We start from the raw sequence: 16,205 nt of genomic DNA, 5'->3' as shown, positions 1-16,205 counted from the left end.
GACGCGGAACGCTACAGAAAGTAAGAATATCAGGTATAACCAAGCAGAGTAGATATTATACTACGATTTTTAAGAGAATGTGTAAGTGAAATACTCTATATTACAGCCAAAAGATGCACAAGTTATGCAGTCACGAGATCGAGGCATGTTTGCACTGTTTGGCCTAGTTTGGGGGCCCATTTGGGCCCCATCCTTGGGCCGTGGGCTGCTGGGCTCAGCCCATAGCCCATGATGGGCCCTAGAACCTGGCCCAAAGCCCAGCCCACAAGTGGGTTGGGTTGGGCTGGGCTTGGGCTTTCGTGGGCTCTGATGATGTCTAGGTATATGGCTAATGTGTTGGCACATTCAAACGCACCTCAACGATGAATCGTGTACTGGGGGGGTTAGGGGAGCGCAGAAGGACAAGCCGCCGTCGTCTAGGACAGTGTCGACCTGCTCCTGATTCCCAAAAAGCAACATCAACCCCTGCTGTCGGTCCCGAATGCTTGGATGACAACCCAACCAGTTTCCTTTTTCTCATTTTTCTTCTTTTTTTTTTTTTTATCTTCTTCAATAGGCGCTAAGATAGGAATGTTTGACTCATCCCCTGTACTATATGTATTTATGCTCAGCTGGTCAAACTTTGAGACTCTAGGTGTACACAGATATAAACTGGACTCTGCATTGTGCTTTATTGAGTAGTGATAGCTCTTCCCTCTGTATCGATGTCCATGTTAATGATCTTGGATATCAAGTCGAGCTCTGGCCCTTGGAGTCGTTGACTCCATCGCATTAGAGCTTTAGGTATTTGTTTGGTGGAGGTACTAAGCTGCCCCAAATACCAACTTATATGCTCCATTCCGCATCATAGGCGCTGTACCTCGGTAATGGGGGCCAATCAGTCCGGCTTCGCGCATAGCTCGACCTTGGGCAGATATAGAAGTAATACCCATTTTAAAAGGCCTGGCCTATATTTATAACCTACAGTCACGTTGAAAACAGTCTGCTATTTTGAAAATATGATACTTGCTGGGTGGGAATTGACCGCAGTTGAGCCTTGATCAGGTTGCCATGATGCCCGTAGATTGCTATCATTGAGAGAATATCTCTCCACCCTGACGGTTCGGCGGGATATCCATCCGAGAAAAGTCCCGAATATTTGAGTGTTTTACGTTTGTATTTTGATTGCTCAGTCCGCTGGAGGCCTAGCTATTCGCGCCTCTTGCTCTTGCCAAGGCCCCTCTAGGGGCGTGGAGTGAGTCATAGGGCGGGCATGGCGATTGTTTTCTGAATCCTGGAACCCGCGGGACCCGATGTCGAGCCGGCAAGCCGGACTTAGATACGTCCAAGACGGAGAAGCTGCAAACTGCTGACGTTCCGACAGACTTAGGGCTCGGCGGTTTGGTTGTAAATCGGCGTGATTGCTAAGCGCCAAGGGTTAATACGAGGAGGCGCCGTGCTGCAGTAAATGATCACAGACCAGATTAAAGATATAGAGAAACTATCAGTTTGACGCCTGCAGCGACCTCTAATATAAAGGCACGCTCTCCGTTTCCTGTTGATCGGCTAGGTCACCAGTGGCTTATCAGCTCATCATCACCCAAACATCCTCCGACTTCCAACGAAGATTTACTACATACCATGTCCAAAATTAGCCTCTTCGGCCTCGGAGCCATGGGCCAAGCCCTCGCCCATCGGTACATCGACACGGGTTATACCACCACCGTCTGGAACCGCACACCCGAGAAGGCGCAGTCCTCCGGGTTGATACAGAAAGGCGCCCATCAGGCCCTCACTGTAGCCGAAGGCCTAGAAGCCACCGACATGGTTATCCTTTGCCTCCTCGACAATGCCTCCGTAAAGGAAACCCTCAGCAAGGCAGTCACTTCCCTCAGTGGGAAAACTATCGTCAATCTAACCAACGGAACTCCCGCCCAAGCCCGCGACCTCTCAGAATGGGCCGCCGCGCACGGTGCAGAGTACATTCACGGGGGCATCATGGCCGTCCCCGATATGATCAGCTCCGGCTCGCCGCACTCGGTTTTGCTGTATAGCGGCAAGTCCACTGAAGTATTCGCCCGCATTGAGCCTGACCTTGCGCATTTGGGAGCGGCCAAATTCCTCGGCACGGACCCGGGCTCTGCATCGCTGCACGACCTGGCCCTTCTCTCAGGCATGTACGGCCTGTTCTCTGGTTTCTTCCATTCAACTGCGCTCGTGCGGTCACAGTCTGGCACCACAGCTGAAGGGTTCTTGGAGCTCCTGACCCCCTGGCTGGGCGCCATGACGCACTACCTGGGTGGACTGGCAAAGCAGATCGACAGCGGCGAGTACACGACGCAGGGTTCGAATATAGCGATGCAGGTGGCCGGGGTGGAGAATATCATTGCGGCCAGCGAGGAGGTGGGCGTAACGCCGGCGTTTATTCTGCCGATTCAGAAGCTCATGAAGCGTGCGGCGGGCGAGGGGCATGGCAACGCGGATATTTCTGCTGTGATTGAGTATGTGCGGACGCGAGAGTAGACAGTGGTCCGACTGGGTTGTGGGCGGATAGAGGCTACCTGTCGCCTAGCCTGGTTATGGAATTGAAAGGTGTGCTTATAGCGAGGCAATGTCGATCAGGCCCACGCCCGTCTGTTACCCAGATAGTTCCTTGTATAGTGAGGATAATAAAAAACAACGATAATGTTCCACTGCCATAGTAGACTCTTAAGAGATAGGACATCAGAACCATGAAATCAAGCTATTAGAGAGTTCCATTCTCTCCCTCATGGGACCCACAGTAAGAGAGAGAAAACCTGATTAGAGCAAGTCAAGCACGGCCCATAATATTGCTGCCCTATAAAATTGAATTGAGACAAGACTCCATATTTTCCCATGTAGTACGTGGTACTGATCGTCTAGACAAGTAGTATGCAGCCAGACACACTGCGATGTTGTCATATCATATCAAATTATAGGGCGGGAGGGGAGTCTTTAGGGATTTGAGGTTTGGTACAGTCTGCCATGCAGGTAGCCAGCTGGCACCAGTCAGTGCACTTGACCCTATGCCACGGCCACTGAAACACAAAGCCAGGCGCCTCTTCGAGAACCTTCTTTGAAAAGACTGTGTTCTCCAGGCGAACGTTAGCGTGGCGACATTGAATGGTTTACTGACCGCAACGACGAATAGCGTCGGTTGGTTGGACAAATGGTGGAATTTGCACCAAAGATGCCGCTGACAGAGTGTTTCCTTTCTTTCGCAGAGGTAACTCAGTGCGTAAGGAGCAAATATGGAGTAAAAATGGATCAAATGCCGGACGAGAAGAGGGAAAGAAAGAGTTGAGAGGAATGAGTTTTTGTTACAGCGCATACAACTTTCCCCAACTTACGGGTCAGGGCATATAAACATGCGAGAAGCTACTACGCCAACCGAAGTACCTAAGGAGTACATTTAGAGGCGCTTATAGCGTGATTATATTACCGGCTACACAGGATTCACTGACACTTGGATTGAGAATATCCAATATAGCTATAATGCCATAGGTATATCTCCTAAGCTTCTCTTACGTGTCCATACTACCTCTACGGATAATAACTGGTCCGTACTGCAACCCGTCTGATAACTCAAATAGTAACTACAAGCTGAAATTCTGCCATTGGCCTTGCCTTTATCACCAAGGCGATTTCTGTGTACTATATCTTCTTCAAAATAACCATCCTCCCCCCTTGACTCTCTTCCTCCAGAATCCCAAACGAATCCAGACTGACGACCTTCACCACCCTCTTCTCCTCTAACCTGCCGATCACATCCTTAAACCCACCACTTTCCCAGATCGCATCATGCACGGTCGCAACCACCAATCCGCCTTTCATAGTCAACCTTGCAAACTCCTCCAATACACCTGCCCCAACATGACCCTTTGTCAGCGTGCCCACACACACAACAACATCGTACTTCCCATCAGTGCTAGGAATCCCTTCATTCAGATCTGCCGTCTCAAGATACTGATAAACGCCCTTTCCACGTGCAACCTCCAGCATCCCCTCGCTAAGATCAACCCCATTAAGATCAAATTTTCCTGACAAAGATGACCGAGCTAGGCAGTCACCCACAAGGCCTGTTCCGCACCCTGCATCGAGGATTTGCAGTTTCTCTGGCCTAGAGATCAAGGATCGTGGAAGGTTGTCTATGATCGCTTCCACAGCCCGCCGCGGGGAAGCGTACCCGACGTCATTAATGTCTGCGTCATAGGCGTTAGCCCATTCATCGTAGAAACTTTGTGCTTCGGATTTCCCGCGGAGAGAGAATGCGCGGGGGAGGTAAAAGTCGATGCCGCTGGCGGCAGACGTGGGTTCTTGGGACATGCTGATGTAGGGTACGGTGCAAGGTGGTCAGATTTAGGTTGTCGATATGACGAATTTTGGCGGTGACGTATTGCATGCTTCTTATGTCTTGTGGTAATATTACCATCCGGGCCGACCCGTCGGGAGATAACTGTTCCGTATGGAGTTACCGATGTCGGTTTTCTGGACAATATACATTGGCACGACCTGGGCGAGTATTCAGAAGACTAGAGGAAGACGCATTTATTGTAGACTCTGCAGCCAACGATAGGAGCATTGAGAATGTTGAGTAAGGAGGGTATCAATATAGCTCATGATTTTGTCTTCTATATCAGTAGGCTGGAAGCGTGCAGCTCTGCATGGGGATACAACAGATATCTGTAATCTTGAGTCAAATGAATCACTTAGACAGAATTGCCTGCATGAGAATGCGAGCAGAGAGTGTATATTGTTGGTAAAAGTAGTCCACTGGCTTGCCGTTCAATGGTCAAAGTGCTCCGCTTCTGCCTTGGGCCACGATGCAAGGTGACAGTTACAAAACTAGCCGGAATAACTACTTAAAAGGTGTTTGATTAACTAGATTATAATCAGTGTTCTTCAGAGAATATACTCGCCCGCATTTCCCACATTGTCTCGCACCTTGACCTCTCCCTGAACAGTTTCAACTGCCCTCTACAGCCGAGAATAGAGCAATCAGAGTTCAAGACGGGGCGCTGCCCTGAACCCCTATGACCATTCCTTGAATGGACTCCTCCAGCCTCTTCAAGCCCCTTGGCGAATGACACAAATATGGTCAATTGGTTGCTCCTGTAAGAATGGGGTGTATGTCCCCACACAGCCTCTCACTGTTCACCCAGGAATGCGGACATAATAATACCTGTACCTTCTGCCCTACTAGCATTGACAAAGGACGAGCGATGGTTTTCAATGCACAGTGCGCGCTGAGCAATCTAGCAATCTCCCGGTTTCGAGGCAGATACTATGCCTGATGTGCATATGTCACTGCCCGCGACGAAGTGGCTTCTTCTTGGAGCGCAAGTCCTTGTATTGTCCAAACCTTTTAGATGAGGGGGCAGGAAGTTGAGGGTTCCTGCATGAAGTTACTCGTTCCAGTCTACTTATAAGTCAACTTGGTACTGGATCCTGTAAGCGCTTGTCAGTGTCAGTACTGGCATAGATCAACTAAACTGGATGGAATATATGAGCTGAGCTCAACTCAGGAACGTAGATGAATATTCAAGGGCTAAGGCTGTATTGTGAATAAGACTAACTGAGAGATGCAAACGAAAGCTGAGTTACAGTACATCATGGACTCAAAAAACCCATATCTATCCAACTTTTGATGAACAGCCTCGCTGTCTCTGCACTGACCGGTCCTAGATTCGCGAGGGTCATTGAATGCTCGCGGGATTTCTTCGTTTCCAGCAAAAGGCCCCCACAAGACATGCGGATGAAATTGCTATCAAGGAAATCGACCAGCAGAATCGCAGGATTATCTCCCTCTGCACCCTCAACTTGGCGGGGATAGTCCTTGACCCGTTGAATCCATTTCTCGAATGGAATGATGTTCGACCGGGGTATATGCAACGCGTCTGCAAGAACTATGTTCATCTCCTTCCAGGTCTGGCGGACTGGGTTATCGATGTGGTAGATGGGATACGGGGTTTTCTCTTCTGGAAGCAGGAGGAGATCCACGAGCGTGCTGGCCACGACATCCACAGGCGTCCATGAGAGCACACCATCAAAGTCAGGTAGGGCATTGAGAGTCTGAGACGATTTCACTAGAAAAGAGAAATGTTCCATGGTATTCCAATACCCACTGGTGCTTGAGCCGGCGACTTGTCCAGGGCGCACTACCATGGCCCGGAATCGGTCTGGATATTTATGGAGGGTCTCGTCGATCATGCGTTCGCAGATGTATTTTGCGTCTCCGTACCCGGTGGGAAGGACCGACTCGACCGCCATGCGCTCTTCGGGGACTCTGGGCTTACCGGTCCAAATTGGCCAGTGGCCGACTGTCGCGATGGATGAGATGAACTGGAAGGAGACCTTCTCCGCAGGGCGTTGAAGCGAGATTCCGTAAGCGAGATCCAGCAGATTCCGCATGATTTGGAGCTGAGGTTCGAACCTCCTAAGGGGCAATTTGGCATTCATAAGCCAAGCGTTGTGAATAATGTGAGTCACTCTATTAAGGAGATGGTTATATTCCTCGTCCAAGAGGCCGAGCTGGGGCTTCGACATGTCTGTCTCAATCACTCTGACCTTGGCAGCAGTCTCCTCGGAGAGAAAGATTTCTTTCTCGAGAAGCGAACGATGTTGACGCTCGAGGGGATCTTGTCGACTGCGGCGATTGAGGCATACCACGCTGGCGATGGTGGGAAGGGAGGCGAGTGCCGCAAGAAGGTGACATCCCAGGCTGCCCGTAGCTCCAGTCACCAGGACGCAGTAGCCCTTGGGTTCTTGATGTGCCAGAGGAGCAGATGGAGACACCCCCGTTGCAGCTCCAAAGCCGGTGGTCATCTCCTGCACGTACCTATCGACGACTGCTTGTCGCGCTGCACAGTCAGCGGAGGCACTTTCTAGAGGTCGGGGAATGTGAAGTCGTTCATACCTCCCGCCTGATGCGAACGCGATAATGAGCTTCTCAAGCTTGTTTTCCGGACGTACGCCATCCGTCCAGTCGACGTGGCCGTATCCAACAGCCTGCAAGTCCTTCGCCCACCGGGACTCGTGAGTGACGGCGTGGGTGCGGCCATCGTCAAAGTACCACCACCCTTCAAAGAGGCCGAAAATTATGTCGACCCAGTGGAGTGTTCCAGTCATCTCAAGCATCAGCAGGACGCCGTCAGGCCGCAGCGCCTTGCGAATGTTCTTTCCGGATTCACTGAGACTATGCGTAGCATGAACTGCGTTGCTCGCGACAATAACGTGCTGGCTGCCGATGAGATCATCTGCAGGGGCCTTCTCGATATCGTGTGTCCTGAATTTCATGAACTGGTATTGCTTGGAGAATCTCTTGCGCGCCGCAGCAACGAAAGACGGGGCAATATCGGTGAAGGTGTACTCAACCGGTATGTTGAGCTTCGCCAGCAAAGGAACAAGCCATTTAGTCGTTCCTCCAGTTCCTGCACCCATTTCGAGGATCTTGAGTGGGCCTTGGCTCATGTCTAACTTCGACGTAAGTCGCTCTAAGAAGTCCTCCATCTGCCGGTAGAAGAGGCGGTTAAGAGGCCAGTCCCCGTATAGTTTCGAGACTAGCTCTCGTCCATCCTGCGTTCCAAATATCAGTTTGATGCCGTCTGTTTCGCCTTTCAGCACTTCTGCGAGATGGGATCCGGTGTAAAATGTTAGCATGTCGGCCGCATTCTGGTCGGGGTGTTGTGAGACGAGCTCATCAAAAATCTCCTTGCTTGGCCGTGGAACCTGGATGGCTGTTCGGGTGATGACCTCTCCGTCAATGTTGATAAGGCTTGCGTCCTCTAGCATATTGTATAGGTAGTCGACTAGCCGAGTATGTTCCTTCGGATGAGAGATGCGCGTGAATTTCTCCCCTGCAGGAGCGGTGCGAATCCTCATGTTGAGTTGGTCAAATGCTTCCAACACTAGAGACACACACATCTCGCTCTGCATTGGAAGAACACTTTCAACGTAGCGAGTTTGCTGGTACTCTGCAATTCTGTCGTCCGTCATGTTCTTGGTCTCATTGAATGCCTCCATGACCGTCTCAAAGGGGAGATTCAACTCCGTGCCATCTTTCCCTAGAAACTCGCGCATAGTCTTGTCCATGTCAAGAGCTTCCTCGCCTGGAGTGCTAGGAGTGGTATAATCTGTGGATTTATCGTCGCTGTCCGCCGCCTCGGATGTACTCTGCTCGGTGGTGTCTTCAGCCGAATCAGCGTCGCCGCCCATAGCTTTCCGAACGCATTTAATTAGACTGGGCACGTCTACGACCTCCATGAGGTCACTCTCAGGCAGCGAAATTGTGAATGCCTTCTCTATCTCATGTGCCATTTCCATGCCCATGAGAGAATCGATTCCGAGGTCGGCGAGTTCGCTATCATCCTTGATCTCTGCGATTTCGAGACCAGAAAGTTCCGCCAGGATGGTTTTGATTTGTTGCGTGAGATGTCCCTTGTTTGCCTCATCGCTTTTGACCTTTTTTACTTTGGAGAGTTTGAGGGTGGGGGCAGACTGCTGGGGAAGGGCAATAGACAGTGATGGAGTGCTGAGGTTCTCTGGAACATCAAATAGGTTCACACTGGCTGGTTTTGAAAGGAGAGGCATGTTGGTAGGACTATTAGCACCATCATTCACTGTAAGGCGAGAGAGTAACTTGCTCATCGAGGCTTTGGGAATCTTGACGTAGCTGATACCTAGAATAACTTCGATTAAAGCACCGGTGGTGGAGTCGAAAGCGAATACATCAGTCAGGAATGCCTTATCAGAAGGCCGATGGTGCGTCGCCAGGACATGGTAAGACTCGGGTCGAGGGTCGTGTTGTCGCATTTTGGGAGAACGCATCCACTGCTCGATGCCGTTGGCGATGAACATGTCATTTGGAGCACGATCCGTCATACAGTTGACGTAAATGCCTCCCACTTGACAGAAACTGTCGGCTAGATGCCCATCAAGCCAGGACTCAGGGTTGTATTTCTTCACCACATATCCAGCGGACTGATTGCCCTTGCTCACAAGCTTCTGGAGCCCACGGTAGTCCTCACCATAATCGACGATCTCGGCGAACATCTTGTAGATATTTCTGTTCTGCAATACTTCATCGACTTCACCGCTGCGCATTAGATCAACACACGTCTGGTGCCTGAAGTGCCGCTCAAACCGCGCAAACTCGTACTTTAGTGACACATCATTAACGGACCGGAAGATGACTCGACCGGTTGTATGGATGGTTTTTGAGAATCCGTTTTGTAGATCGTCGCTGTATACCTGGAAATTCCAGGAGGTTCCCTGGGCGACTTCGTCGGCTGTAACCTCCACCCACACAGCCCTCAGTGGATTCACGCATATTGGAGCCAGATTCTCTACGGCGTGAACCTGGGGCTCGAGTCCAGTGCTTGCAAGCTCCGGACGGATACTCCGGATAGACTCGATGACCAGGTCAAGCTGTACGGTGGCTGGGCAGATGGGAGCGGTTTGTGCAATGATATGGCCACGGATGAGCTTGTCATACTTGGGGATCATAGTATTGACTCGGAATCTTGCCAGCTGCCTCTCACTGTCTTGGTACCCCACAAATGTCAACAGAGTATCCGGCACCTTAGCATCCTCTTTTTTGACTCCCTCAACTGCAGGCGCGGCTGTCAGCTTTGGCGGATTCTTCAGTTCTATCCAGTGACGAGATGGCTCGAACTGATACGGCGGTAGCAGGAGAAGAGCGTATTCCTTGGTCTGGTTGGGCTGATGAGCCCAGAAATGAACACCTAGCCCCGATTTCCACAGATTCATAGTTGCATCTACAAGATTATTCCATCCGTTCTGGCTCGTGATGTTGACTGCCTGGAAGTGGGAGCTGCTGGGATTGCCAAGTGCACGACTGGCCATGTTGGTGACGGTCGAGTTGGAGCCTGCTTCTAAGAAGACACAAGAAGGATACTTCTCCGCCAGTCTCTGGATTGCGTGGTTGAAAAAGACGGGAGAACGAATATGATCAGCGACAAATCTGGAGGTAGGAAGCTCCTCTGTCTGATACTCGGTTGCTCTCTGGACTGGAATCACAGGCTCACAGAACGTCAGTCCCCGGGCACTCTCCTCGAGTCGGTCCAGGAGGGGATCTACTAGAGCGCAATGGAATGCATTCGTCACGTTAAGGCGCTTGTGCTTCATGGATGAGAAAGCAGGCTTGGCGAGGGCCTCAGCAACGGCGTCAATCGCTGCAACAGCACCAGCAAGTGTAAAGCTCCTGGGTCCGTTATAGCAGGCAATCGTGGCTGGTTGTACGTCTTGGCATGCAGCACTCAATTCAGCGAGTAATTTCTGGACGTCTTCCAGATCCGCTTCAATTGCAAGCATGGCGCCCTTCTCTGGGCCCCAAGCGTCCCGGATAAGGGTCGCACGAGCTGCGATCATCTTGACGGCGTCTTCTAGAGACAACGACTGTGAGACGCAAAGGCCAGTGAGTTCGCCGAAGCTATGACCGACTACAGCAACGGGCTGGATGCCAGAATCGATCCAGCTGCGTGCGCAGGCGTACTGAGATGCAAATAGCATGATCTGCAAATGGACAGTGTCACTAACGGGTGTAGTCTCAAAGATGCCAGGGAAGATGCTCTTCAGTCCGATTGAGCGAGCTACTGCATCGACAGTATGGAGATGCTTCCGTAAAATAGCCACGCGTTCGTATACAGTGCGATCCAACCCGACAAATGTTGAGACTTGACCTCCAAAGCAGAGGACGACTGGCTTGGACCTGGGCAGTGCGAGAGATGTAATACTGTCATTCTCACCCTCGAATGCGACGAGCTTCTGTTCGAGTTCCTCTAGTGTCTTGACGCTGAAGAGTAGAGTTCGATCTAGCTGACGGTTGCTCTGTCGATTTACATTGAAAGAGATATTCCGCAGCGAGAGATCCTGCGCAGAATAGCTCTTTCGCTTGAGAAACTGCCGAAAGACTTTGGAGTACCGGCGCAAGCTTTGTTCATCAATGCCGCAGAATCGGAAGGGGTATTTAAGACCTGGGGTTTCTGCACTTGGCTTAAGCGTATCAACAGGTGGTTGAGTGACGACAATGGATGCATTGGAGCCAGAGGCACCGTAGTTATTAATCAAAGCTGCGCGGAACTTGGCATCCCAAGCCTGGAGAGTGGTCGGTATGTTGATTTTGTCTGCTGGAGTTGCCTTGATGGCGGGGTTAATGGTAGTGAAGCTTGCCTGGGGTGGGATCATCCGTTTCTGCAGCATCAAGAGTACTTTGATGAGCGAGACGATGCCGGAGGTGCACTCAATGTGACCAACTAGGCCTTTGACGGAGCTGAGAGCAAGTGTCTTCTCCCGGTTCGAGCCTCCTAGCACTGATCGAATGCTGTCGAACTCAGCCGGGTCTCCGACAGCAGTTCCGGTGCCGTGCGCCTCAACCACAGTCACGTCCGATGGTTGCAGTCGAGATTGCTTCACCACGACACGAAATAGGTCGGAAAGGGATGGCACGTTGGGGACGAAAATCGGAGTGCAATTCTGGTTCTGCTGCACTGCGGTGGCCGTGATAACCCCAAGGATCTGGTCCCCTTCGGCAACGGCAGCAGAGAGCTTCTTCAGAAAAACAGTTGCAATACCCTCGCCTCTACAGTAGCCATCTGCTTTGGCGTCAAAGGGCTTGCACTGTCCAGTGGTACTGAGAAATGACGCTCCAGCAAGGTTCTGGAACCATAGGGGGCTCGTCATAACATGTGTACCGCCGGCCAGCGCAGCAGTGCACTCTCCGGTAATGATAGCCTTGCATGCTTGGTGTACTGCAACGGCAGAGGATGAGCAGGCAGTGTCAATTGTGAGACCAGGCCCAGTCCAACCAAAAAAATGACTGACTTTGCCGGCGATGAACCCTTGCAGGTTTCCCGTAGCTGAGAACGCATTGGGAGCATGGCAAGCAATATTATTCTCATAGTCGCAAGCACACACACCCATGTAGCAACCAATCTGTCTGTCTGGATTGGCAGAATGAAAGTATCCAGATTGCTCGACAGCCTGGTAGGCAATCTGGAGCAAATGACGCTGCTGGGGATCCATTGTTGCGCTCTCGCGAGGGCTCTTCTTGAAGAACTTGTGATCGAACTGATCGTGGCCGTCAATAAAATTGCCAAACCACTTTCTCTTTGGATCGATATCTCGGAAGACTGTCTCAAAGCTGAATCGTTCCTTCGGAACTTCCCTATGCTGGGACTTTCCAGTACAAAGAAGGTCCCAGAATTCCTCAAGATTGTCGGCACCAGCCACCTTACAGGACATCCCGACAACAGCAATATCATTCTCGGAGTAAGAGTACTGGTATCTCTGAAAAACGGCGAGATCTTCCACGGTCACCACTTTCTGACTCAACCCCCGGAGGAGAGATGGAGGAACGCACCGCTCGGGACCGAAGGAGAATATAACGGCCCCTTCGTCCTTTGCGCAAGCGTCGCGTACTGCAGTGAAGCTCTCGAACCACTGAGGGGGTTCGACCAGGATAGATCGCAGGGCGTGCTGGTGCAAAGCACCCTCGCGGATCAACTCTCCAGTAGCATTGGATCGGGTAGGAATAACAGCCTTGGATGCATCCGGAAGTTGGAAGTCGGAATGAGAGTCGCAAAACTGGATAATCGAATCCAGTTGATCACGATGGCAATCAGCATGGAAACACCCATTCAGGCCGATTTCGGCTGTCACGATCCCCGAAGCTCGCAAACGCCGATGCAGATCAGAAATCGTGGATGCTGGGGCTGTGATAGTAGCACGGTCTTCGTCATAATAGACAGAGATGTACGCCTGCACCGTGAATTAACCATATGAACGCAAATTCCACGGTAAAGGTACGCCTGACTGGTTATCATACCTGGGGAAATTCATCCATGATACGCCGTGCATCTTCACGCTTTTGCGTAGAATTCCAAGACGCACTGATAGACTTGCTGGGCCCCTGCGCAGATGATATATCCTGGGTGTCGACCACCATACCAACGAGTAGGCCAAGTCGCACCGCAACAGCCGCATATTGGCAGAATTCTTCCCGGCTGCCGGCGCTGGAAACTGCCATGGCACTGAGGAGACCAGTGCAGAAACCAACAGTCTCCTTATTGTGACGGGACGCATCAAAGAGGTCAATACCAGATCCAAGTTCCTCACTGGTCTGGTGAAGGAATCTGGAATATTCGGTCAAGTGGAGGACCATAATCAGAGGAATGAGAAGGGTGTTGGGCAGTGGGAAGCTGGTCGCGAGAGGCTTTCCACTATGAAGGGCACCTTTGAGATCTTCGAGTTGAGTCCCATTGCTACCATTGATTCCAGGAAGAGCATTGACAATGGTCGTATAGTATTGGGGAAGACTGCTGAGTACCTCTAGAGCCCAACGGTGCTCTTCGCTGTTGACAATGGTTTTGCGAAGATGCTCAAAGGCAGCCTGGTCAAATGACAGGGCCAGAGGGCCAAAGAGGAGAATCTCACGCCGCGAGAAAGGCAATCCAGTGAAGTCCCGATGACCCAGCATTTTCCTGTCTATTCTAGTGCGAGTAGCGATTGTGGAAAAGAAGGTAGATCAAATCTTGTTGAAAATTGACATGTGCGGAATGGTGCTCCAAGAGGGAACTTCTTGATGAGAAGAAATAGGTATCACGGGAATGGAGACGAACATGACAGGAGGTTAAGCATCGGGATATGGCTAATATAAGGATTTCAGGTTCAGACAGTAGTATTGCTGACTTTCAGTGGTCTCTGAGAGAATGTCAGCTCGAGTAGAGCCGCTGTGAAGGTAGCCGTCAGCAAACAGGAGAGTTGCAGTCATGCACACCAAGGCAAATCCCGTTATCAATGCAAACACCAAAGTCAAAGGCAAAGCACAAGGTCATGGAACATCTACGAGTCCGAGATAGCTTGAAATTGCAAAGATAGCATAGTGTACGGCTCTTCTTGCCATCAGCTCGCGCTGCCCAGCCTCTCCTGGCTGCTCCGAGGTCATCTAGAACTTTCACTTTGATGCCTTGCTAGTGCTCCAGATGAATGAGAAATAAATTTATGACCCGTTATTTGACACGATACTCCGAGCCTTGGGGGCTATGTTTCCTTGATAGATAGCGGTCGAGGGTATCTAAGTATGGTTGCGAACGGTTACTCCGAGTCCACGCCGGGGAATTTGTTCTGCAAACGTCACCCACGCGAGTGAAAACGTTTTTACCTCGTGGGACCAGGGATATTCATTTAGACTACTATTCGATCGGGTTAAGGCGGACTTTCCGGACTCTTTTGTTGGTAGCAGGGTAGCCACAAAGACAACCACATGTTGACCCTACGTACGAGCTCCAGCGCAGTCTATCAGCTGTTAATTACGAAACTCGTATACTCTCCGGCTGCTAATAGGTCGGGTTTTGCCCACGGTATCACAGAAAAATGTATCATTTGTGGGGATATTGAGACTATTTCCTGCTCGGGTTGTGAGTTACTCCGTCGGCGGCTGAGTGGCCGTTGGGACAGGGGTTCGCTCATACTTCGGCTTCAGCTGGTCCAGGCTGCTGATGTCTGTCGTACGGTCAGCCAGAGCAGTAGGATGCTGTAAATCACCGGCATTGGTTGTCGTCTGAAGCCCTCTCACTCAGATAATGCTCTACACAGAGTACCCGTATGTCCTGGATTCAGCTAATAAACATCACCTTGCGCTACTGCTATTACCACAAAGTCTTTACTTCGATCCTAGAAGTAGTTGTGTTCATATTCAGATTTTTTTGGATTGACTATCAAATCATCCTTACTATGCCAGGCACCGTCCGCCCAGGTGAGCCCGTACAAGTCGCCATCATAGGTGGTGGCATTGTCGGTGTTGTACTTGCAGTTGGCCTCACCCGCCAAAACGTCAAGGTCCGGCTCTTTGAGCAATCCCAGGGTTTCCGCGAGATTGGAGCCGGGATTGCATTTACAGCCAATGCGATCCGATGCATGGAACAGATTGACCCAGCGATCGTGACCGCTCTGAGATCGAGTGGATCCGTACCTACCTCTACCGGCGACGAGAAGGATCCAAATGACTATCTGCGATGGATCGATGGCTACAATCTCCACCGTGAGGACGATCCATATTACCAGCGGATGCTGTACAAGATCAACGCGGGATATCGAGGGTTCGAGGGGTGCCGCAGAGACCAGTTCCTGGAAGCCCTCGTCAAGGTGATACCGCCAGAGGTGATTGAGTGCAAGAAGCGTCTGGAGAGTATCGAGGAGCGAGGACTAGAGGAGAAGTTGATCCTGACGTTTGTTGACGGGACGACTGTAGAGGTAGATGCTGGTCAGTCCTTCTACAGCCATATTCTTAGAAACTTCTTTTCACTGACATGGCCGGCTTATTCAAGTAATTGGATGCGATGGTATCAAATCACGCGTGCGAGAGATTATACTGGGAGAAGGAAACCCAGCCTCCTACCCTCACTACACGCACAAAGTTGCCTATCGGACCCTAATCCCCATGGAAGAGGCCATCAAAGCCCTCGGCGAATACAAGGCAAAGAACCAACACAACCATGTCGGGCCCAATGCGCATCTTATCCACTACCCCGTGGCAAACAAGAAGATGATTAACGCCACTGCATTTGTCTCGGACCCGAATGAATGGCCTAACGACAGACAAATGGTCGCGCCTGGGTGCCGGGAAGATATGGAGAAAGCCTTTGCGGGGTGGAGCCCCTGCGTTCGCAACATCGTTAATCTTTTTCCAGAAAAACTCGATAAGTGGGCAGTATTTGATCTGTGGGACTACCCGGCTCCCTACTACAATAAGGGTAAGATCTGTCTTGCTGGAGATGCGGCCCACGCGTCTAGCCCACACCACGGGGCCGGTGCATGTATTGGGATCGAGGACGCGTTGTGTCTTGCCACTCTGATGAATCAGGTCAATGTCTCCGTACAGGATAGCAGAGTGTCAAAAGGGAAGGCACTAAATGCAGCATTTGAGACCTTCAATGCCATCAGACGGACTAGGAGTCAGTGGCTAGTGAACAGTAGTCGAAGAGTCTGTGACTTTTATCACCAGCCTGAGTGGGCAGATCCAGCCAAATGGGTCAAGGCCGAGAGTTGCTTCGAGGAGTTGAAGGATCGATCTTATAAGATTTGGCATTTTGACTACGATGGGATGATCAAAGAGACACTCAAGAGTTACTCTGGCCGAGAGGCTGCTATGTTACAGGAATTGTCGCAAGGATCGGTTGAAGAATAGA

At 50.9% G+C, this 16,205-nt stretch overlaps 4 protein-coding genes across 4 annotated transcripts; 2 read left to right on the top strand and 2 right to left on the bottom strand.

The window, feature by feature from the left end:
* Positions 1-1,566: 1,566 nt before the first annotated feature.
* BDW70DRAFT_170267 (NAD(P)-dependent oxidoreductase) lies at positions 1,567-2,631 on the top strand. Its single transcript, XM_073742885.1, has one exon. It carries the CDS (start codon positions 1,621-1,623, stop codon positions 2,500-2,502), a length of 882 nt encoding a protein of 293 aa, XP_073593397.1. The 5' UTR covers positions 1,567-1,620; the 3' UTR covers positions 2,503-2,631.
* Positions 2,632-3,560: 929 nt separating this feature from the next.
* On the bottom strand, positions 3,561-4,346 carry BDW70DRAFT_141554 (class I SAM-dependent DNA methyltransferase). Its single transcript, XM_073737786.1, has one exon. It carries the CDS (start codon positions 4,324-4,326, stop codon positions 3,655-3,657), a length of 672 nt encoding a protein of 223 aa, XP_073593396.1. The 5' UTR covers positions 4,327-4,346; the 3' UTR covers positions 3,561-3,654.
* A 1,264-nt stretch (positions 4,347-5,610) lies between these two features.
* On the bottom strand, positions 5,611-13,495 carry BDW70DRAFT_170264 (uncharacterized protein; the record flags this gene model as incomplete). The annotated part of the gene is made up of 2 exons (XM_073742884.1): positions 5,611-12,777; positions 12,845-13,495. 2 exons carry the CDS (start codon positions 13,493-13,495, stop codon positions 5,611-5,613), a joined length of 7,818 nt encoding a protein of 2,605 aa, XP_073593395.1.
* A 1,256-nt stretch (positions 13,496-14,751) lies between these two features.
* BDW70DRAFT_152396 (uncharacterized protein) lies at positions 14,752-16,204 on the top strand (the record flags this gene model as incomplete). The annotated part of the gene is made up of 2 exons (XM_073739439.1): positions 14,752-15,280; positions 15,345-16,204. The coding sequence occupies 2 exons, from the start codon at positions 14,752-14,754 to the stop codon at positions 16,202-16,204; spliced, it is 1,389 nt and encodes a 462-aa protein (XP_073593394.1).
* Position 16,205: the final 1 nt, after the last annotated feature.

Source organism: Aspergillus foveolatus (genome assembly GCF_047715535.1).
Source record: "Aspergillus foveolatus strain CBS 279.81 unplaced genomic scaffold BDW70scaffold_50, whole genome shotgun sequence".
Taxonomy (NCBI): domain Eukaryota; kingdom Fungi; phylum Ascomycota; class Eurotiomycetes; order Eurotiales; family Aspergillaceae; genus Aspergillus; species Aspergillus foveolatus.
The sequence above is the reverse complement of the archived record's forward strand: the minus strand, read 5'-3'. Positions and strand labels throughout refer to the sequence as shown.